Below are 23,835 nucleotides of genomic sequence, written 5' to 3' on the forward strand. Positions count from 1 at the left end.
TATATCAATGGAAAGATAATCAAGAATGTAATGCAACATAGTTTGTTCAATTATCTGTACTGTGTTCTATGAAGTTAGCCAGATAACCAGAAAAAGGAAGCACAACTTGCTTAGGTTGATGTTAGGTAGCTTTCCTTCATCTGATTGTAGCCAATGAGCATGAGTGTTTAGAGAGCCAATCAGGTGTCATCTTGTTTTGGCAATGAGCCAATCAGATCAGTAGGATTCAAGTTATTGATGTCATGTATTGAAGCTGAGAGGAGGACATTTGTCAGTGTGTGATGTGATCGCTATCAAGTTGGTTGGGGTTTATTTTCCTTTCATTTAGTGAGCTTGTAAAACGTAATAAAATTAAAGTAATGGTGCAAAGAGTTGACTGGTTGCCCAGAAAGTGATGTAAAATAGCATTATTAAGTGAACAAGGGTACAGTTATAAAGAAATTAGAAGAAAAATTGGTTGAAACCTAACCAAAGGTGGCATTTCTACTTAAACTTTTCCCAAAAGGTTTCCACAATTTTGGCCACTACTGTACACAGTGATTCTACAAGTATCCATACAAAATTATGTGTTGTTGAATACGAATTCCCCTTTGCAGTGAGGAGAAAATTTTATGCTTGCTATTGAAGACTCTTTCCAGAATTAATCTTAGAATATTGGTTGTAATAAATATGAATCCTTAGTACACTACATATTAATATGTCATGAGAGATTCTACTTGAGAATTAAATTACATCTCATTAATTTCACTAGAATTCAAAGATTTTCTTTATTTGAGACACAAAACATTTACAGCATGCAAGTAGTTAGCTATATGGCATCCTGTCCAAATCATTTATTTATCCTAATATACTGAGAATAAACCAATGTGCCAATAGGCTAACTCTTTCATTTCATGTCTAAATTAGAGATAATTGTTATCAGCAATGTTAGGGAGATTATTTAGTTTATCTCCATAAATAGTGTCTTCCATGTTACTCAACTCTTATCCTAAGCCATTTTTAGAAAATGAGTTAGAGAAACAGAAAACTCAAGGACCATAAATTGAAACTTCAATGCATTTAACATTTCTAATGTAGACTGAAGATTTTAAATTTGCAAAACCATCAGTTGTGCTGTCATGCAACATACCACAACAAGGGAGTTGTTTTGAAAGTCTAAGTTGCAATTCTTAGTAAACTTCATATTGGATTAAAATAAAAAACCCTCCAGGTATAAAAAATGTACATATTGAGGTACATGCTAGGTACAGTTTATTTAATTTACACAGCCATATCAGCACCAAAACCTGTGATACATTACTTACAGGAATGAAACTACCATAAACAACCATGAGAAAATATCCTGCTTCATTGAATATCCTGCCAAGAAATCAAATTTGAATTGTGCAAACTGAATCGGGATTAGAACATTATAGTTACTGTTGAGAAAGTGACATAGGCTATTGCAACTGAAAATACTAAGAACTATTACTTAAATATGCATTTCCCTTTGTACAAGTCCTATCTTATGTTGCAGAGGTCTTTTCATCTTATGTCTGGAGGGTTGATTTTAAACACAATACTGTGTTAGGTCAATTCCAAAACTAACAACAGTTTGGCTGATTAAGAACAAAATCCAGACTCTAAAAATTTTTAAAATCACAAATGAGAGGTTATTGGGAAAAAGCCTAATTTTTCTATCTTTAAGCTTCATCATAATATAAATACTTTAATTTGTAAAAAAAGTTAAGTCATAGAAATCTTCAGAAAACCTTTATCCCCAAGTGCTTGTGAACTTACTGTAGCAAGATATAAAACTAGCATTAAATGCATTCCAGGAAAGCAGTTATTTAGCATCTCCACTGCTGTAGTTTATTCTTCTACTCCTACAAACCTTATGATTGTTATGAGAAAGCCTTCTAAATTCTTTAGAATTTATCATGCAGGAAGTTCCTATCAAAGGTATTATTTGAACTTCCTGAAGTGCCATTCTATAGGGTATGTTTTTAAAAAACAGGGCTTGGGATTTTTTGTAAAAACTAATAGAAGAGTAATTAATTTGTCTGACAAGATGTTTGGAAAACATACATTTACAGAAATCTAAATTTAAAATTAATTACAGTGAAAGTTCATCTCACTGAAAGTTCATCTCAATTTCCATAGTCATCTAATATTTCTGGTCTTTTTAAATAATTAACTTTACTCCTGTTTTTTAGTTTGCTGACAATTAATGAATCCATTCTTATTTTCGAGTTTTAAATCAAATTTGTAGTTTGCAGACTACTCTAAACTGTCATTTACAGAGCACTGTATAGTTTACTTATAGAATAAAGTTTATTACAGTAAGAAATAAAAATAATGTAAAATAATTTCCCGATTTCTCCTCCAAATTTATACAGCTCTGATGATTGGATAGGGATAGGCTCATCAAGAAGAAGCAGAATGTTTTCATCTCATCATGCTATTCTGTGTATAGTCAGGAATAGGACAAATTAAAGTCATTGCCAAATCTTTCCATGTCAATCTATATTTACTACTTGCTATACACAGTATTAACTGTAAGAGATATTTAACTAAACAGTTACATAGCCTTACAAAAACACTTTCTTAGTTCTATGTTTTTGAGAGTTCAGTGCCTAAAGGCAACAGTCGTCATAAGTACATCTCAGTAATTTCACACTGTACAAATAATTTTAGTCTTAGTCTCTATACAGCCACATAGGCAAAATTAATGTACAGCCATATAGGCAAAATTAATGTACAGTGTTGTTCTAATTCAGGAGTGAGTCAAGTAGTGTAATTAAAGTGGTAAAGTTTAAAACTTATTTCAACATAGCTCCACACTTCCTAAGACCATTAAATATACATAAATTAAACTAGGAAATTTTAAGATGTTGCTTAACATACATTCAACTTGGCACAGTGCAGACTAAATTTAAGACGTGAACGACAGATCATGTAATGAGACCTACATTTTAAGTTATACGTCAATTTTCCAAAAAAGAAAAAAGAATTCTAATTTGCTGGGATTCCATTAGCCAAATCCAAAAATGAGGAGAGCTGTACAGATGGTACAAATTTATATAATTTTCTAATTTTCAAGGAATGACTCTCATTGCGGAATATCCAATTTTGATCATGTTGTATGTACTTCTCACCATCTAGAAATAACCAAAGAACATGCATAAATGAAACATGCTTGTAATTGTTAGTCTCCAAAGTGTAATTTTACACAAATATTCATAACTATATACGTTTATTCATTAAATATACAATCTCCACGTCAGTAATGATTATATGATTCTAACCCTAGTGCACAATTCTGGTATCTTTTTAATTCATTGCTTTTTGTAAACTACCAGTTTAAAGTAATCAACCAACCTTGATCATCAAAATTCATGCTTTCTCTTGCCGAGCTCCACCTCCACGTACAGCAACTGGCTGACTATTTTGGGTAAAAGCAGTTCCACCACGAATTGCATTTGGATGAGTTGGAGAAGCAGCTGGATGCTGACCAGGACGAATAGGCTTAGCTATATGAAAAAAAGTGTAAAGGATAAAGCAAGGCTATGTGACAAATTAAAATGTGATCAATGAGAGATTAAATGGAAGCAAGAAACATTTAAGTTCCAGAAAAGTATTTCAACATATTTCAGTTGAAGATTGCTCTTTACAATAAATTGAATATTTGTAATTAACTAATTTTTGCTTTCTTTTTTCCTATTATAGGTTCCTTTGTCCAATGGACTAAGGGACTTTCAGTGTCTTCAGGACTGGCCATTAAGGTTTATACTGCTGTGAGCTAGTTATTACATATATCTAAGGTAGGTAATGCTAGACAGGAAAAACATATCTTGATGTGTCACAAAATGATGGGGGTTTTATGTTTATATTTAATGTGGAATGACATATTCTATGATGCATTGTAAAAAAAATTGAAATGCAGGATATTAAAAAAGATTTTTACATGAGTGCTCCAATAGGTACAAGACAGCATCACACTATCAGATTTTGGTAGATAAAGCAGCAAATACTGTGTGTCTATGTGTGTGTGTGTGTGTTACACTAGCTTCTGTTTCCACTGGCAAGCCTTATTTCTATGTGCTGTATCCCACAATATTTTCAAGGGGTGCGAGGTTCTTTTCTGAAGTGAGATTTATTTTTACTTACTGAGGTTATATCCTACTTCAGTTATATAAAGCTCTTTTGGGGGAAGGGGGAGAGAAAGGAAGCATTCTGTTCTTTACAATCCATAAACATTAAAGAACGTTTGCATACCAAGATGTGAAAATGTGAATATCAAGAGGTTCAGTTAAAATTAGCTAAAACCTAATTTTTCAGGCAATCATAGATTTTCCATGCTATTGGATTCAGTTCTCCCTGAATGTCCAATTCCCTCTATTGTGCCAAAGGCCACCAGCTTTTCTGTACTGGATTCTAGTAAAAGAATTAGTGGTTTTCTCTCCTCTTCCATTTCCCTTTCCTTTTGTGCCGTACTTTTAACTGTAAGTAGAAGTCATTCAATTCCTTTGTACTGTAAAAAACACTTGCTGTATTTAAATTATTGCTATACACAAAACATATTTTGAGACCTTCAAAATTTCTCCCACAACAACCCAAGTAAAATTAAGGGATTAACAGTCCAATAATATGCACATTTGTTATATTCCATTATTTTAAAATTTCTGTGTGTAAGCACATCATGTTTATGCTTCATTTGTTCTACTTACCAATCTGTGCTGAATGTGCCTTTCTGATCATGTTCTTTGATCTCACTGCTTCTTTAATTCGGTCTACTTCTTGCTGGTATCGCTTGCGATCTCGGGAAGCGTTCTCTTTTGCTTCTTTTAATGCTGATTCCAAAGCTTTAACTCTTTCAGCCGTAGCTCTAAGCCGTTTCTCCAGTTTTGGAAGTTCACAACGAAGATCTGCATTATCACGTACCAACTGGACATAGATAGGTAGGTAGGGAGGGAGAGGGAGAGGGAGTGAGAGGGGGGGGAGGGGAGGGAGAACAATCCAGGTGAATTTGTGCAAATTTTACAGATTATTGACAATTTATAATAAGTATCCAGTAAACCATTTCTATCACACAAAATGTTTGACATTCTAATAAAATCAACACAAATGAATCAATCATAAACATATTATTATTGTTTTTTCCATTTGATTCCCTTAAGATATTTTATCCAAGCCCCTCTTCCACCAGCAACTCCAAAAGCTGCTTAAGTCCTAAATTGGAGTCCCCACAAATCCCAAACTATCTTATCCAAATTGATTCTGAAGGTTGAAATCTATACTATCTATTAACACAAACTGACAGCTCAGAAAATGAATAAATTGTCAAAATTGTAGACTGAGTAAATGTCATAGTAGAAACAGAAAAGCTTCTTGACATCTGATGATATGTCTTACTAACTATGGTTAATAATCAGGAATGATTCTAACTCCAACTCTTAACATGGATACAATACTGGCTGTGATGGCAGCAAATCCATGTAACTCAGAGCTGGCATATCACAGTATTAATTTTCTGCAAACTTGGCGTTTATATTCTACCTTTCTTATTTTTATAAATAACTCAAAGCATATATTCCTCTCTTCCCGTTTTCCCCATAACAACAACCCTATGAGGTGAACTGAACTGAAAGAATATGACTGGCCCAAAGTCACCCAGCTGGTTTTCATGCCTAAAATTGGGCTAAACCCCACAAACTCCTGCTTTCTAACTTGGCATAATCATAACTAGATCAAACTGACTCTTTATGTAACCTCATTGGTGCAGGAGTTTTGAAGAAATAAATTTTACTGATTAGTAGGCATTATATATCCAACTATCTTGCCTACTTTCCAGGTCTTTGAATAGGATTATCCTCTTAAGGAGATACTGATTTGCAAGTGATTGATGCCCTGTTGTCAGAAGATCATTTGACTGATAGGTTGGTGGTTCTGATTGTGTCTTGACAGCTGTGTAGCTCTTTGGGAGAAGTAGTTCTCTTTCTCTAATTGCATGCTAGTTCCTTTTAGATTCTAATTGTTAATAAGGAGGTAATTCCAGTTTAACTAGATGTTGATTGATTGCCATGTGATGGGGGGAACATTATATGTAGAGCTGATCCACTAATGCTGAGTCTTTGCTAATGACATTTGATATATTCATAGATCTTTCTTTGTTGTTGTTAGTTGCAAAGTCATGTCTGACCCATCACAACCCCATGGAAAATGTTCCTCCAGGACTTCCTGTCCTCTACCATCTTCTGGTCCATTTAAGCTCATGCCTACTGCTTCAGTGACTCCATCCAGCCACCTCATTCTCTGTCATCCCCTTCTTCTATTGCCCTCAATCTTTCCCAGCATTAGGCTCTTCTCCAGTGAGTCCTTCCTTCTCATTAGGTGGCCAAAGTATTTGAGTTTCAACTTCAGGATCTGGCCTTCTAAAGAGCAGTTAGGGTTGATCTCCTCTAGGTCTGACCAGTTTGATTGCCTTGCAGTCAAAGGGACTCGCAGGAGTCTTATCCAGCACCATAGTTCAAAGGCCTCAATTCTTTGGCGCTCAGCCTTTCTTATGGTCCAACTTTCACAGCTATACATTGGCAACTGGGAAAACCATGGTCTATACGCACTTTTGTTGGCAGGGTGATGTCTGCTTTTTAGTATGCTGTCTAGATTTGCCATAGCTTTCCTCCCCAGGAGCAAGCGTCTTTTAATTTCTTGGCTGCAGTCCCCATCTGTGGTGATCTTGGAGCCCAGGAAAATAAAATCTGTCACTACCTCCATTTCTTCCCCATCTATTTGCCAGGAATTGAGAGGGCCGGATGCCATGATCTTCGTTTTCTTAATGCTGAGTTTCAAACCCACTTTTGTATTCTCCTTCTTCACCCGCATCAAGAGGCTCTTTAGTTCCTCTTCACTTTCTGCCATTAGAGTGGTATCATCTGCATATCTTAGGTTGTTGATATTTCTCCTGGCAATCTTAATTCCAACTTTTGATTCATCTAGCCCTGCCTTTCTCATGATGTGCTATGCATTTAAGTTAAATAGGCAGGGTGACAGTATACAGCCTTGACGGACTCCTTTCCCAATTTTGAACCAATCAGTGGTTCCGTGTCCAGTTCTCAATGTTGCTTCTTGACCCGCATATAGGTTTCTCAAGAGACAAATAAGATGGTCTGGTACTCCCATCTCTTTAAGAACTTGCCACTTTGTTGTGATCCACACAGTCAAAGACTTTAGCATAATCAATGAAGCAGAAGTAGATGTTTTTCTAGAACTCCCTAGCTTTCTCCATGATCCAGCAATTTGATCTCTAATTCCTCTGCCTCTTCAAAATCCTGCCTATACTTCCGGTAGTTCTCGATCCACATACTGCTGGAATCTAGCTTGTAGGATTTTAACCATAACTTTACTAGCATGTGAAATTTCCTAAGGCCCATTTCACTTCACATTCTAGGATGTCTGACTTGAGGTCAGTGACCACCCCATTGTGTTACTGAGGTTTATTTAGGAAGCTATGTAAGAATGTTGTTGTTAGAGAATAAAGCTACAAAATTTTATAAAATCATTGTTAATCTAGCTCTTTTAAATACTGCAAACAAAAATATAAGGTTATCACAGTTTTACCTGTTTGTGGACTTTTGTGAGCTGTTCAAGATTGTTCTCTAGAAAAGAAATCTTCTGTTTCTGAGCAGCACTCCCACCAGTATCATCTGAATCAATCTCTGCACTCTTTGATAAGGAGAGATATGGTTGCAGTTCAGATTCTTGCAGAATGAAAATCCAAAATATTAAATTCATTTTTAAATAAAGAACTAATTGTGACATTACCTTTTTAACCCTGGTGGCCAAATCTTGAACAAAGAGTTTTCTGAGATTATGCAGAGTCTGAAGTTCTTTGGCCTAACAGCATAAGAGTATTAGAATTAAGACTACTCTTGGTAAAGTAGTTCAAGAATTTCAAAGATTGTTTTCAGAATATACAGCTTACCACAGTCTCCTCTAAACCTTTTAGGTCTTGCCTTGCTTGCTCTCTTCTATCTTGCATTACACTGAAATCATCAATTAAAATTTATTAAACTTTTAGTACTTGTTCTCAACTCTCTGGGGACTTTTAAATAATATGAAAAATAAAACCTAAACTACTATTTAAACATATAAATAGATTCCACATTTTAAACTTTGATTTACATAAGAAAAATATTGATTAAAAAAACAATGTTGACCTCCTTTGTACAGAAGGAATTCCACAATAGTTTGGAAGCTATCAAACAAATGAAATCATTTGGCATTTTATCTATATTATTTAACATATGCACTTGCAATAAATATTGCAGAAGCATGTATGTATATTGCATGAAATGTAATGGAACAAATGCAAAATAATCCATCTTTAAAACAATTATATTGTTGGAAGAATGGCACAATCAGCCACCTGCCAAAACTCAGTAATTACACCCTTCTTCTATCTCAGAACTAAAAAAACCTAAACTTGGCATACTAGCAATTATTAAGGACAAGCTATATCTTTTCTATCTTTCTTTGTAAGAGAAAGATAATGAACAAAAATTTAATTTTTATTAAAATCCAGTTCTAAATAAGTTCCAGAACTTCTAAGAACAAAAGCTTTTAAATTAGTTTGAAAATATTTTCTAAGTAACAACCATTTGTAGGAAAATATAAGATGGTAAAAGAACACAGTATCTCAAATTAGAATTCACAGGCCTGGAAGCCAATTTCTTGAAAAGTATACCAAAATGAACAGCATTGACAAATTTTTATTATATTATAAATTGTCTTTACTTACGTAAGTTCATGCAATTTCTTGCTTTTGTCCTGATCCACAGTTTTCAGCTTATCATGTTCAATTTTGAGCCGTTCCTGTTCTAGTATTATCTTCTGATTTTGACTGAACACAGAACAAAAATTAAATGACGTGGAACAAGGGTGATTATTTATTTTGTGACATATTAAACTGATTACCAATTTTGTTATTTCAAAATCAAGATGACAATCAACCATACAGGCCCTAATACTTATTTTAGAACTAGATGATAACTGGTTTAAACCCTTACACTTCTGAGCTACCAGATGAACTTAGTCGATTTTAAATAAAAATTGTTATATTATAGTAGGAATGTGGAAGTTAATGCCCATTTTAACTGACAAAGTCTCAATCAAGCCTCCTCCATGTTATCTGCAGCAAGACCTGTACCTCAAATCCAATATTTCCAAGAAAACTGTTTGGCTTGTTCACATCTTAGCCAAAACACATAAAGTGGCACAAATCAAGTACAACCACTCTTGAAATCAATTTGCTCAAAGATCCTACAAGGTTAACTGGGGGGAAATGCAGGCTGGCAAGACAGAAAAGGGCATTGAAGTGGAAAGTCCTGCAGACTTTCCTTCAAAATGTCATACCCTTTCCAATGGGGCAGGAGAGTACTGACCTTCTCCCTTCATAATATGTCTTCATTTGCTGCATGCCTTCTCTCATCACAAAAAAAGCAAAGGAAGGAAGAAATCTTTAGTTGGTGTTTCACACTTTCTCTTACTTGGAAACTGTAAGCAGCTCCTGCCATTTCGTCAGTCATGCTTCCCTCCAACAGGGAAATTCAATTCACTTTGCAAGGTGAGAGCAGAAGTGATGGTTTCTGCTTTATCTTGCATTTAGCGTTGTTCTCCATGCTGATGGATACAGAGTATTTATTATCACTTCCTGCAGATGAACTATGTTCCTTAACCCAGAGGTCACCAACCTTTTCATGCTGGCAGCCCAGAGGGAAAGGGAGCAGCTGGGAAATTTGCACCCACGCGAACAGGGCTGTGTGCAAACAGGGCAGCGTGCACCTGGATGGCACTAGTAGCCCCATTTGCGCTTGCGTGCAGGTGCTAGCCGCTGCCTCCACTAGCACTGTGTACATGCGCAAATGAGCTGCGCAACCTGCATAGCTAGTGGCTGGTTTGCGCATGCACACTTGCGCTTGCCACTTCTATTAGTGCTGTGCGCCTGAGCCAGCGGGCCGCACAACCCGTGCATGCTACTGGCCCCACTTGCACAGGCACTAGCCACCCTCGCATGCACAAATGGTCTGCGGGCTCTAGTGCCAGTGGGGGTGAGTGCGCGTACTGGCCAGCTTGTCCAGTAGGCCACGGACCAGCAGTGCACCACAAACCATAGGTTGGAGACCCCTATCTTAACCAATTCCAAATCCTTCAATCAAATCAGGTGAAAAGATGGAATAGATCCAGTTCTGAACAAGAACCCATTCTGTTACCTAGACTTGAAGTATGTCATTGTTTCTTTGAAGTGGATGTTTTATTTATTTCTACTATGCTTTTTAATTTTGGGAGGAAAAACTGCAAAAGTGAAAACAATGAATATAGAAAAGATGTTTCTGGCCACTGTGGTCACCAAAGTTTTATCCACCTCCTAAAAAAGGCTGAATATGTAAGTATGTAAAATAAAAGAACATAGTGCACTTAAAAATCTATTTCATAAGCAAAAATAAGTTATTCCCACCAATCCCACTCATTACAACAAAGCAGTGCAAAACTTACTCTTGCAAATCAGTAATTAATTTTTCTTTTGCCTCAATCTCATCTCTCAAGCTGCTAATCTGCTTCTGATGAGTCTCACGGTGACTTTGGATTTGCTGCTCAACTGCTTGCTGAAGAATCACATATTCTGGTTATTTTACAGCATAAGGACAAACATTGAATTTAATTCATTTTAAAAAAATTAAAATGTTGGTTGACTTGCCTTGACCTCATTTGCAGTCTGAACTTTGTTCAGATGTTCCTTCTCCATTTCATGAACTTTTTCTAGTAAAGAAAGGGGAGAAACCCATCTTTAAAACTCATGATCAGATAGTATAAAAAGTCCTCTAATACTTGTACCTTACATAAATATAATTATCCTGAATGATCAAACTAGCAGGCAACCCATTAAGGAATTCTGCTTTAGTAGATATTTCTAAGAAATTCACTAGTCAACCTGTCTTTCACACAAAAAAATTATTCATTGGAGTTATAGGTCCTTGAATTATGACAGTAATTAAAGTAGAATTCCAATCACTAAGTGAAACTATCGTAAACCATGACATCATTTGACTGGATCACTTAACAACAGTAATCCCAGCAATCCCCATTACCATTGTTAAGAGAATCCCAGTGGCTGTTAGCCATGGGCCAACCCCAGTCCAAGCCATTCCTGGCTTACTCTCTAACCTGAGCCTTGGTAAGGTAAGGGACTGCCTCCTCTGCCTTTTCAATTTTCTCCAAGCCTTCCAAAGCAACATGAGGAGGGCATGTGCTGTTCGAGGAACAACATGAGTAGACGTGGGAAGAGGCTCTGGCTGGTCAGCAGTTGCCTTGCATAAGACCAGGCAAACATCAGCAATAAGGGAAGACAGGGCAAGTCAAGTGCATGCAGCAGGCCTGTGAAGCACAGACGATAGGGGCAGATAGAGCTTTGCACTCTGGCCCACATGTTGTGATGCTAGAAGCAGCACTCCTTGGCAGCAGCACCACTGGGATTAAAGTAAAGGCTGAAGGGTGGTGGCAGCCAGCTGAGACTGCTGAAGGGCCCAGGCCTCTACATCTGTCCCACCACCGCCACCACTGAGAAGTATTGTTGTGGAGTGCAGTCAAAAGGGCAGAGATGATGGAAAGGGAAATAGGCCATCAGAGGAAGTTGAAACCCTCCTCTGGTAAGGTTGGGTGCTCTGCCAAGCACCCAAATCTTGATCATAAGGGCTGCAATGGCTGCCACTTCAGGGATTGCTTGGAAGTATCATTTGTTCAGCCCCCTTATAACTTTAATTTGACCCTGAACAGATGGTGGTAAGCAAGGACTACCTATATATTATTTTCTTTACCAGCTCAAAGCATAACAACTTCCCCCAACTTGTTCTAATGAAATCATCCTATAAGGTGAAGTGATTAATTCATAGTCATCTATAGAGCTTATAGAGCCAACTGAGGACTTGTCATCCTGGCTTAATCTATCACTTTAATATCAATATACCCCCCTACATATGTGATTAAAACATGCTTACTAGCAAATACAGTACCATTCCCTTATTGTAGAGATGTACCGGTTGCCATAATTTAAAACTTCAACTTCTCAGCTTATGAATCATGTTCTTAACCATCCACATAAAAACAGCAAGATAAAGCAATACATACTTTGGGTTTGGAGACCAACTAGCTCCTCGTTAAGAGAATCCACAGACTCTTCAAGCTGTCTTTTCTTCTGTTCCACATTCTGAAGATATTCTGTAAGTGATTTGATCTTGGCTTCATGCTTCAAGATGAAAATAGGATTGATATTCCAGTGAATTAGAGACATGTATCAGAGATTTAGAAAACTGATGGTTTAAATAAAATATCAAGGAGAAACATCTATTGAACAATTTACAGAACACTTAAAGACTAAGTTGATGGTTTATACATGTTGTATATAGTATGTTTAAATGTATATTATGTATGTGTACACTTTTGAGAAGTGTACACATACATAATATTTCCATTAAGAAAACCAAGATCATGTTATCCAGCCCTCTCAATTCCTGGCAAATATATGGGGAAGAAATGGAGGTAGTGACAGATTTTATTTTCCTGGGCCCCAAGATCACTGTAGACGGGGACTGTAGCCAAGAAATTAAAAGATGCTTGCTCCTGGGGAGGAAAGCCATGGCAAATAATGAGCCTTGGTGTAGCAGTGGGCTAATGCCTCCTTAAGTAACACCAGCTCCCTGCAATTAGTGCAGGTTCGCATCCCACCAGGCTCAAGGTTGACTCAGCCTTCCATCCTTCCGAGGTAGGTAAAATGAGGACCCAGATTGTTGGGGGCAATAAGCTGACTTTGTAATAATGCCGCGGGGGGGGGGGGGGGCAAAAGCCCTAATAAGCAGGCATATACATAGAATGAAGGCTATTGCTAAGCACATTGATTTGTGCTTAGATTGTAAGCTGCCCTGAGTCTTCGGAGAAGGGCGGGATATAAATGGGATTAAAATAAAATAAAAGTAAATAAATCTAGACAGCACACTAAAAAGCAGACATCACCCTGCCAACAAAAGTGCATATAGTCAAGGCTATGGTCTTCCCAGTTGCAATGTATGGCTGTGAAAGTTGGACCATAAGAAAGGCTGAGTGCAAAAAAATTGAGGCCTTTGAACTATGGTGCTGGAGAAGACTCCTGCGAGTCCCTTGGACTGCAAGGCGATCAAGCCGGTCTGTCCTAGAGGAGATCAACCCTGACTGCTCTTTAGAAGGCCAGATCCTGAAGTTGAAACTCAAATACTTTGGCCACCTAATGAGAGGGAAGGATTCACTGGAGAAGAGCCTAATGCTGGGAAAGATTGAGGGCAATAGAAGAAGGGGACGACAGAGAATGAGGTGGCTGGATGGAGTCACTGAAGCAGTAGGCGTGAGCCTAAATGGATTCCAGAAGATGGTAGAGGACAGGAAGGCCTGGAGGAACATTGTCCATGGGGTTGAGATGTGTCGGACATGACTTCGCAACTAACAACACTTTTGAGAGCCAACAACAAAATTTCATTTTCAATGTGTGCCAATGCGCCCATAGCAAAAAATGACAATAAAGTTTATCTATCTAAGAATACTTTCTGTATCATCTATATTATGCAAAGCCAAATGTGTTCTCCTCTAAGTAATTCAGTTTCAGCAATTTTTAACGTCTTTATTTTCCTTGCTCTATTAGTGAATCATAAGAGGGAATTTTATTCAAGAAACACTAATGATACACCAAGGTGTAACATAGGAACGTGGGAATTACACTTGAGAAAGTCCAAGAATATGGAAATCTATTAAATCCCTTGCATTGTTTAAACTGCTCCATTATAAAAACAATTTGCATTATCCAAATGGGGATAAGTATATTCCCTTTCTACCTTAAAAGTGCTTACTAAGGCTTTCATTAGGATTTTAAGGCCATTCTGGGAAAGAAAAAATCATTGTGCCATAATAATAGATCAGTTATCTAGATTCCTTGCATATTTTCTGACAATATTGGGAGTAGCCAGCATCTGAAACAATTATTTCCTTTGAATATTATAATTACAATATTTTTGTTTAGTTAGAAATCTTGAACTTATAAAAGCCAATAAGATACCATATTTTCTGGCGTATAAGACTACTTTTTAACCCATGAAAATCTTCTCAAAAGTCAGGGGTCGTCTTATACGCCGGGTGCTGAAACTTTAGGGACAGGGCTGGCTGGAAAACCTGGAGCAGATCTCCCATTTGGTCTGTGCAGGGAAAGCGGGACCAACTGGAGAAGAAGCTGCAGTCTGTGATTTTTTACAGGCTGGGGTCTAGGAGTCTTTCCTTCTAAAGTTGAAGAGCAGCTGCAATCTATCCCAACTTGAAAGGCAGGTGGGGAATGCAGCAGTCAGAGCAGCTGCTTAGCTCTAAGGACACATTTGACTCAGGAACTGGGCGGGCTGGCTGGAAAACCTGGAGCCTTACGTTTATAAGTGACAGTTTTCCTACTAAGTACCTGCATGTCATAAGCATTTGAATTAAAATTACCATATTAAAATCAAATCTGATGTTTTTTAATTTTTATTTGGTGTGCATTGGAAGAGGGGTAGTCTTATACGGCGAGTATAGCCCAAACCCTATAATTTAATAGGAAATGTAGGGGGTCGTCTTATATGCCCAGTCATCTTATATGCCGGAAAATACGGTATTTTATTACAACTGTAGCTTAGATACAGTTCATACGCTGAGAGCTGTAACCTAAGCTTAAAATATGAAAATTGCTGAGATTTTGTATACTAATTGTGTAAAAACTCCACCAAGTTCAAACCCATCAAAAATGGTCTCAAGCTTAATTTGAGCTACAATGTTCAAGCAAATAAAATCTAATATTCAGCTTAGAAAAAGTTGTTCCATTTCAAGTGTATAGCCATTACTTTTGTACCAGAAATGGTATATCGAGCACACAAAGTATCAGTGGATATAGAGGAACCCCAAGATTTTCAAGCATTCAGAAAATGTATTTTAAAATTTTGCCCTGTTCACCGCCCTGAGTCCTTCAGGAGAAGGGCGGTAAACAAATTAAATTAATAAATAAATAAATAATAAATAAAATATTTTCTAGCCCAATAAGGACTCAGCACATTCACAGGCAACAAAATGCTAACATTCTGTTCTGTACAGGAAGAGCAGATGGGATGGAAAATGAATAACCATTATAAAATTAGGGGACCCTAATCTCCTTTTCCTATGCCAGGTGTGTCAAACTCGCAATGTCACGTGATGTGTCGCAAAGTATCGTGGCTTTTTTTTACCATTGCCGGCAATGGGGTGGGCGCGGTTTCGTTATAATGCATCTGGCCTGTGGGCCAGCAGTTTGACACCCCTGTCCTATGCCCTTGTATTATACTAAACACGATCCTCAAATTCCCAGGTAGGATGGCTACTGAAGAACATCAGATTGGACAAGGTTGTTACAAAGTATTTAACAAACAAAATCAAACTTACCTGTGAAATACGAAGCTGACAGGCTGTTAGTTCTTTTTCGTTTTCTTCCATTTTCTTATTGCTTTCTATTTGCGTACTTTCTAACTGCTTACATCGTTTTACCATAGTCTTTACTTCAGATTTCATTTTACTAATGTAGAGTCTTGCAACTGTGAATTCCTCATCTATCATACCAGTTCCTTCTGGCTGCTAAGAAAGAACTACTGTTTAGCTCCAAAAAATTGCAAGTTCATAAAATAATTCAGCAACTTATTCCGAGTTCATATATTATTAGCATCAGACCATTTCCTTCCTATTAAAGTGTCAAACGTATTCTTAATTATGAAATTCTATTTTAAATGAGATTGTAGCAAAAAATGACGTACAACATATATCTAACTCCATTTCCATTTGGCAAATTTGGGGCATTATGATTTAACACTAAATGTTTCCATAAAAGTATTTGTTTTAAAACTGTTTTTTTCACTTCTCACAATATCTACAGATGAACTCTTATAAATTATGCTTATCAATACTGTGCTATATTGCCATCAAAATAACATGCTCTCATGGGAAATGGTAAGCATACTTTTAAAATTGTCTTAAAAGAAATGCATACGTTTATGTAATATTTCTCATGAAGAAATACTTTAATGAGTATTCTAATGACAAATTAATAATGAAAAGAGAAGACATACAATGATAGGGATGTGCCACTTAGGGACAGAATGGATTTGGAATCTTAATGGTTCATTAGATGGCTTACCTTTACATCATTATTTCCAACTGCAATTCCTATTTCTGCAAGATCTTTTAACAGAGATGCCATCATTTCAGTTGCACGTTTTTTCTGATGATTGGTCATTTCTTTAAGTTTTTGAAGCTCTCCATCTATACTAGCTAATGTTATCTGGAACAGAAAAAAATATTGTTATCCAGATAATATTATCAGCAGCCAAAAATCAAAAAGTTAATGAAATAGGGATTACTTTAAAAATCAGAATAATGAACATCTTTCATCTTTAAATAATGCCCTCAGTCAGCTGAAAAAAAATCTATCATTTTTGTAACAGATATTGTAGACGTATTTGTTATTTTATTAAATTTAGAAACCACCTAATTTCACTGTAACTCTGAGAATTCTATCAATCCAAACTTTCTTCCCCTTGTAGCCAGATAAACAAACACATGCTTATGTCCTGGTATTTCTTCCATAATATGTTCATAATTTAATTAATATCATGAGTTTACATTCCACAACCTATTTTATTATTGTTAACAATTTATAATTTCTTGATGATAAAAGGTAGGTTTGCTTTGTTTTACCTAAAATGAGTCTAATCAAAACACTTGATATGGAGTTTTTATGAAAGTGTTGAAAATATAATTATTTTATATTTGGATATCTCTTCTGTGTTAGCCATAACACAGAAGAGATATAACACTGTGCAAGAATTCAAGAATTCTATTTTAATTCCAAGAGTTTCAATTTTCATCTGTCAAGCTTCCGAGGATGAACTCTTCAAAGAACTCTGAGGCATTGTTTACCCTAAAAGTCTTTATTAGAGCAATATCACATCAGCAATACTTGGTTAAAGCCAAAATCTGGATTCCACTCCCCTGAGCACAATATTAAAGCATAATTCCCTCCTTTAGTTAGCCATCATAAATCACATTCTCCAATTAGTTTGAAAGGTAAGTTTTCCCTCCTTAGCTTAACCCCAGTTCTTATCACCTCTTATTACATACAATCTTGAAAATGCTCTGCTGCTATGTTATTATGTCTAACTAATCCCCCATGCATATTCTTCCTTTCGCCCTCCCATCTTTATCTAACTTTAACTCTAAAAGTGATGCACAAGTAGAAATATAAAATAGCTGCTTCTTCATTTTTTGTCAAAGCAAGAACATCTGATGTTAGCAGCATTGACATCAACATTCTTTCTATGTTCTATGAGCTCAGGAATGATAGGATTCTAGGATTATTCTCACTGTACTCCAAAAGATTGGCATGATCATGAAAGCTTCTGCCTCGGTGCCAGTCATCATTAAAGCCATTGGGCACAATTATTCAGTCAAGCTATTGAAGGTACAAAAACAACTACCAACTCCCATAAACCCTAAAGTATTGGTTGCTTTTCTTTTTATTTCTTAACTGCTCAGAGCTTTCTCTGATTACTGTAACCTTTGGACAGTGCTGTTCAAGAAAAACATTATCTCAGAACAACTGCTGGAAGCAGAAAATGGAATTCCCACATTTAACTCTTGCCTCTGCATCTATTTATCTTTGGTATTTAAACTTAATTATTAACCAGTTCTATAGCCTAGAACAGGGCTTTTCAACCTTTTCACCCATTGTACCACTTTTAGGATATGGCAACATCTGAGTACCACCAGTCGCCTAGCAAGGTGTCAAAAACTTGATGACCAAAAAAAAAAAAGAAAAGAAAAAAGTGATGAAGTACAAGTAGTCCTTGACTTACAACAGTTCGCTTAATGACTGTTCGAAGTTACAATGGCACTGGAAAAAGTGCCCCCCAAGCCACAGCTGACTAAGAGACCTGCCTGCCCACCTGGTGGCGCTCTTCCTCCTGTCCGAGGTTTTCATTGTTGTGAGCATTTCTGTTGAGGATTGCAGCGGGGATGGGGTGGGTATTTGGTTTTTATTCCCTCCCCATCTGCTGGGTGGTTGCAGCAGGTTTTGGTCACTTCACATGACCCTGGAACACTGTGACCATCATAAATATGAATCAGTTGCCAAGCATCTGATTGTAAATTACAAGACCCTGGAGATGCTGCAACACTCCAGCTGATCGGCGCTTCTTCTGGGCTCAGCAGAAGCGCCAGGATCAGCACTGAGCTCCAGCTGGAGACTGGCGCTGATCCTGGTGCTTTCACTGAGCCCTGGCAGCCCTGCAGCTCCAGCCATCTCTCGCTCAGGCTTGTGTTGTGCTGCCACCGGTTCAGCTCATTCCCCTCCCCCGCTACCACTTTTCTAGGATGGTTGCGTACCACTGCCAGATGCCAATGTACCACAGGTGCTACCCATACCACTGGTTGAAAAGCCCTGGCCTAGAAGTTGCAATTGATTTATTATCATCCTAAAATGTTTTACATTTCAATGTGGGTGAAGACAATCATTTTAAAATAAAAAATTCAGATTAAGTTATATTTTTAAAAAGGGTATGCAGAACCTTAAATTTCCAAATACAAGCTTCTATTTGAAGTTTCTTGTCAGTGAAAATCAGACAAGATACAACAAGCCCATGACATAAGGCATATAATTAAATGTAGCCCTCTGGGAAGTTGTGCATCATAGATACAATCCATATGGGGATCTTTAAATAAGATGTATATTACACAAAGCTGGTCAAGTATACAAATTACATTTATGAATGCATGTTATCAGAACCAAATTCTTTGGTATTCAAAGTTGTAAAGGCCCAAAGCAATGTGGAAAGGCACTACTGTAACTGATCGTACATATCCATTTTTTAAAATAAATAAAACAAAAATACAGAGGTTGTATGCTATCTTCCTGAGAAGCATCGGTTTGCTTTCTGTGAATAGAATATTTTATTGTATTTTGAAGTGAGGAATGTGCAATTTGACATTTGGGACTCGATCTGCCTTTTATTCAATTTCTCATTAATATTAACTTGTATGTCACTAACATTAACTAGAGTGTACAGTCTACAGAAATACGTTAAACTGCAAATAAGAAAGACTGGAAGTATTATAACATTGCACTGCCTCAAACTTTCAATTGTTCTCAAACAGGTTGTATTTCTGAAAGTACTAAAAACAAATTTGTTCTAGTAGCAATACTACTAATTACTAATTAGAGCAATGGATGACACTTTATACCTAGAACATAAAGGCAGCAAGGTCTTTACGTTTGAATTATATTACTAATAAGAAGACATTTAGTTATATATAATTTTTATCGAAACATTTATACAAGAAGATAAGAGCTAACATAAAATAATGTAAAATAAGGAGGAAAAGAAAATTAAATCAAAGAAAAAGCAAAAAGTGCACGAAAAGGAAAAAGTTTAAGAAAAATAGAAAAAAAGAAAATATAAATAAGTAGCTTCGGATATTTTTCACAGCAGTTGTAAGTAGAAATATACTTTAATGTCTCTAAAGTTACGTCATATTCCTTTTTTTCTATTAGGAAGGCATATAGAAATATTTTCAAATGAAGCTATGTTAGTGCAAATTAAATAAGCTTTAATCATTTAATTTGAACATCAGATACCCAATGTATCTATTTTTATAAATTAATCCATATATGGATTTGAATAATAACATATATAGTTAACATAGCCACCCAGAATCAAAGTAACAGTAAGCTGAACAGCTTATTTATTAATTCTTATGAGGCCCATCTCATTATCAAGCAACTTTGGAGAGCTTAAAAAGGTAAAGGTAAAGGTTCCCCTGCACATGCGTGCTAGTCGTTTCCAACTCTAGGGGCCGGTGCTCATCTCCGTTTCAAAGCCGAAGAGCCAGCGCTTGTCCGAGGACGTCTCCGTGGTCATGTGGCCGGCATGACTAGACGCCAAAGGCGCACGGAACGCTGTTACCTTCCCACCATAGTGGTCCCTATTTTTCTACTTGCATTTTTACGTGCTTTCGAACTGCTAGGTTGGCAGAAGCTGGAACGAGTAACAGGCGCTCAGTCTGCTACACGGCACTCGGGATTCAACCCACCAAACTGCCAATCTTCTGATCGACAAGCTCAGCGTCCTAACCCACTGAGCCACCGCATCCCTCTTTGGAGAGCTTATGATGCCATAAATAACAGAATGATTAGAAGGTTAAAACATTTAAATACAATAAATATTAAATAAACAGTATTATTTAGGACAAGGACGCGGTGGCTCAGTGGGTTAGGACGCTGAGCTTGTCGATCAGAAGGTCGACAGTTTGGCGGGTCGAATCCCGAGTGCCGCATAACAGAATGAGCGCCTGTTACTCGTCCCAGCTTCTGCCAACCTAGCAATTCGAAAGCACGTAAAAATGCAAGTAGAAAAATAGGGACCACTACTGTGGGAAGGTAACAGCGTTCCATGCGCCTTTGGCATCTAGTCATGCCGGCCACATGACCACGGACAAGCGCTGGCTCTTCGGCTTTAAAACGGAGATGAGCACCGGCCCCTAGAGTTGGAATCGACTAGCATGCATGTGCGGGGGAACCTTATTATTTAGGACAGGAGTCCCCAACCCCCAGTCTGTGGACCGGTATCGGGCCGCGGCATGCCAGCAACCGGTCTGCACAAAGAAGCAAAACCCCATCCGCAGGATGCAGACAGCACACAATACCACACCTCCTCCAGTCTGCACAAAAACCTCTCTCCACGTAACCGGTTCCTGGTACCCAAAAGGTTGGGGACCTCTGATTTAGGAGGAAAACCACGTAGGAGGTTTTCAATTAACAATTATACAGTGTCACCTGACAACCAAAGTTTGGTTTACTGAAGAAGCCCCTTCTATTATCTTACCGATTTCTGATTCAATTCCTCACTTAGTATTTCATATTCCTTTGCTTTGTCTTCAACTTCTTGTGACTTTTGATCATAGTTGACAGCAAGTTCCTCAAGGGCTTGGAGAACCTCTTTTACCTCTTCTTTAGAAGCATCATTTTCAGCTTGAAGGCGATTTAGTTCAGCTTGCATATTGTCTTGGTCCCGCCTGGTGGATGCTAGAAGCTATAGAAAAAAAAGTCCATCAGTAAATATTTTTTAATACCTGCTTCTTAAGCAACAATGAACGTATTACAGGAGCTTAGGGTCACTGATTGTTACTGTACACAATTTATTTTAAGGCTCTATAATGACACTGCTCACTATTTTAAATCTTGTCAGGCTCTATTTACAGATCCAGTTTTGGTCACAATGTGAAAAAGATATTGAGACTCTAGAAAGAGTGCAGAGAAGAGCAACAAAGATGATTAGGGGACTGGAGGCTAAAACATATAAGGAACGGTTGCTGGAATTGGGTATGTCTAGTTTAATGAAGAGAAGGACGAGGGGGGACATGATAGCAGTGTTCCAATATTTTGGGCTGCCACAAAGAAGAGCGAGGCAAGCTATTCTCCAAAGTGCCTGAAGGCGGGACAAGAAGCAACGGATGGAAACTAACCAAAGAGAGAAGCAACCTAGAACTAAGGAGAAATGTCCTGATAGAACAATTAATCAGTGGAACAACCTGCCTCCAGAAGCTGTCAATGCTCCAACACTGGAAGTTTTTCAGAAGAGACTGGACAGCCATTTGTTTGAAATGGTATAGGGTTTCCTGCCTAAGCAAGGGGTTGGACTAGATGACCTCCAAGGTTCCTTCCAACTACTACTACTACTACTACTAATTATTGTTATTATTATTATATTATTATTATCATCATTATATTATTATCATCATCATCTCCATTCAATGATTTGTAACATAGGTCAATAGAAACCAGTATTATAATTAAAAATATAGAATCTTCTTTTGAACAGCTAATAAAATTAGCTGTAAAATATTGACAGCAAGAGCTATGTTTTTCATAATTTAGTAACATAAATCACTTTTTTTACAATAAGCATTTATTTTGCACCATTATGCTTTTCCTCTATTCACAATATGTAAACAGTCACCTCTTCCTGATCCAACATCTGTGTTTTCAGTTTTTCCACTAATTGGCTTTGTTGATTAATTTCTTCATCCTGAATAAAAAAGGGGAAAGATAATTATTCAACTGTAAAACTCATTAAAATAAGCAGTTTATTAATTCTATTTAATATTAAGAAAACAATCAGTGTCCAAAAAGCATAGTGAGATGTTGTACATGTCATGTAGCTTTTATTAACATTTAAGAGATTTATAAGAAGTGTTCCTAGTGCCAGGAAGGTCTCCTTTTCAAATCTAAAATTTCAATGCAATTTATGATAGGATGGAAGCAGTTCTATCACATTTGTTTTGTCTTAACAGAAACAGTAATTATAAAGTAGATTTGACCCAAACTTTGAAGATGCTCGCAGAAGTTCTTTAGAGCCTGTCAGATTCTCAGAATGTGAATGCTCAGTTCAAAAAACATACCTCTTAGATCAGCACCTCCTTTGATGGTTTGAAGCTTAGACAAATTTATTTATATCTGTCATTCAGTATCAGTGGCAATAAGATAGGACTGCCAATTTAAAAAACAGCATGCTTGAATAAATTGAATCAAATTAATTTGAGTGATCAATAACTTGCAATTATTCATTCCATTTTCCCTTTCAAATTTGGTCTTTGATGTATTAATTTTCAGATCCATAGTTCTCATTGCATCATACAATCTATCATGCACCCAAAATCTTCCTGGTTCAGCCAAAAATATGGAATAATTTACAAACAATCCTACAGCCCTCAACCAATATATATGGTGGGCACACTTCTAGTCCTTCCCCTAAATATTACCATCTTATGGGAGGTAAGAAGCATGCCTTTACTTGGTAACCCCTGCCTCCTGGAACAATCTGTCCATTGAAGTTTAGCAGTCTTTACCCTCTTAGCCTTCCGTAAAGCATTGAAGACCTGGCTTATCTCCCAAGCAGTAGGACAAGATTGAATAATTGCACATTAGAAGGTAAACCTGGTGCCAGGTCTTTCTTGTTTTTAATGTTTTAATCTGTTTAAAGTTTAAGTATGATTTTATATATTATTTTAACTTTTGACTGGGTGCTACCTAGAGATGATTGGAAGATAGGCAGCCATATAAATGTTTTAAATAAATAAGTAAATTACTACTTCATTTGTATATAAATATATATATAATAGATCCTTGACTAACTCCCTGCTCAATGTTGTCGTTCACTAGGTGTTCCATTATATGCACTTAATTACATTCAGCAGGCAACCTTTAACTTCAACATTCATGCAAAAGGTCACAATTCAAGTCTATTCACTTTCCTGTATGTTTTCTCTAAATACATAAACATACAATATATAGCTTGTAAAACATACCTTGTCATCTAACTGTTTATACACTTTAGCCATTTCTTCTTCACACTTTCTCCTTTCAGCATCAGTAAAATTGCCAATCACTCCAATAGTAGGAGTTGGGGTATCATTAATGATTGTAATATCTTTATCCACAGCAAATGCTTCCAAATTAGCCTTTTCCTTGTCAAACTGTTCCTCAAGAGGTACAGTCTCACCTTTAAAACAGAAATTCCCCAGGATATAATTACTTTCAGGAAGAAAATGTTAAAAATTGACTTCACTTTAAACAAGTATATATATCATGAATTTTTTTTGAAATCCCATTATTCATATTTATAAAAGCCATCTAGATACACCAAAAATACTGTCTTTCTGGACTGAATACAGAATGTCCATATA

General features: G+C 36.9%; 1 protein-coding gene across 5 annotated transcripts in view; it reads right to left on the bottom strand.

Moving 5' to 3' along the window:
- Positions 1 to 748: 748 nt before the first annotated feature.
- Positions 749 to 23,835, bottom strand: part of KIF5B (kinesin family member 5B) — a 45,720-nt gene continuing 22,633 nt past the window's right edge. For 4 of the 5 annotated variants that reach the window (XM_081343894.1, XM_081343897.1, XM_081343896.1 and 1 more), the window contains 15 exons: positions 23,458 to 23,651; positions 22,110 to 22,178; positions 20,976 to 21,182; positions 16,235 to 16,378; positions 15,490 to 15,678; positions 12,163 to 12,280; positions 10,736 to 10,797; positions 10,534 to 10,643; positions 8,780 to 8,881; positions 7,964 to 8,024; positions 7,804 to 7,875; positions 7,600 to 7,704; positions 4,710 to 4,926; positions 3,361 to 3,512; positions 749 to 3,140 (listed from right to left, as the gene is read on the bottom strand). In XM_081343894.1, coding sequence (XP_081200020.1) covers positions 3,376 to 3,512; positions 4,710 to 4,926; positions 7,600 to 7,704; positions 7,804 to 7,875; positions 7,964 to 8,024; positions 8,780 to 8,881; positions 10,534 to 10,643; positions 10,736 to 10,797; positions 12,163 to 12,280; positions 15,490 to 15,678; positions 16,235 to 16,378; positions 20,976 to 21,182; positions 22,110 to 22,178; positions 23,458 to 23,651 — 1,787 coding nt within the window. In that variant the 3' untranslated portion in view covers positions 749 to 3,140; positions 3,361 to 3,375. The remainder of the gene's footprint in view (positions 3,141 to 3,360; positions 3,513 to 4,709; positions 4,927 to 7,599; positions 7,705 to 7,803; positions 7,876 to 7,963; positions 8,025 to 8,779; positions 8,882 to 10,533; positions 10,644 to 10,735; positions 10,798 to 12,162; positions 12,281 to 15,489; positions 15,679 to 16,234; positions 16,379 to 20,975; positions 21,183 to 22,109; positions 22,179 to 23,457; positions 23,652 to 23,835) is intronic. The other variant, XM_081343895.1, reaches the window with a different exon arrangement.

This window comes from Vipera berus (assembly GCF_964194415.1).
Source record: "Vipera berus genome assembly, chromosome: Z".
In the NCBI taxonomy this organism is placed as follows: domain Eukaryota; kingdom Metazoa; phylum Chordata; class Lepidosauria; order Squamata; family Viperidae; genus Vipera; species Vipera berus.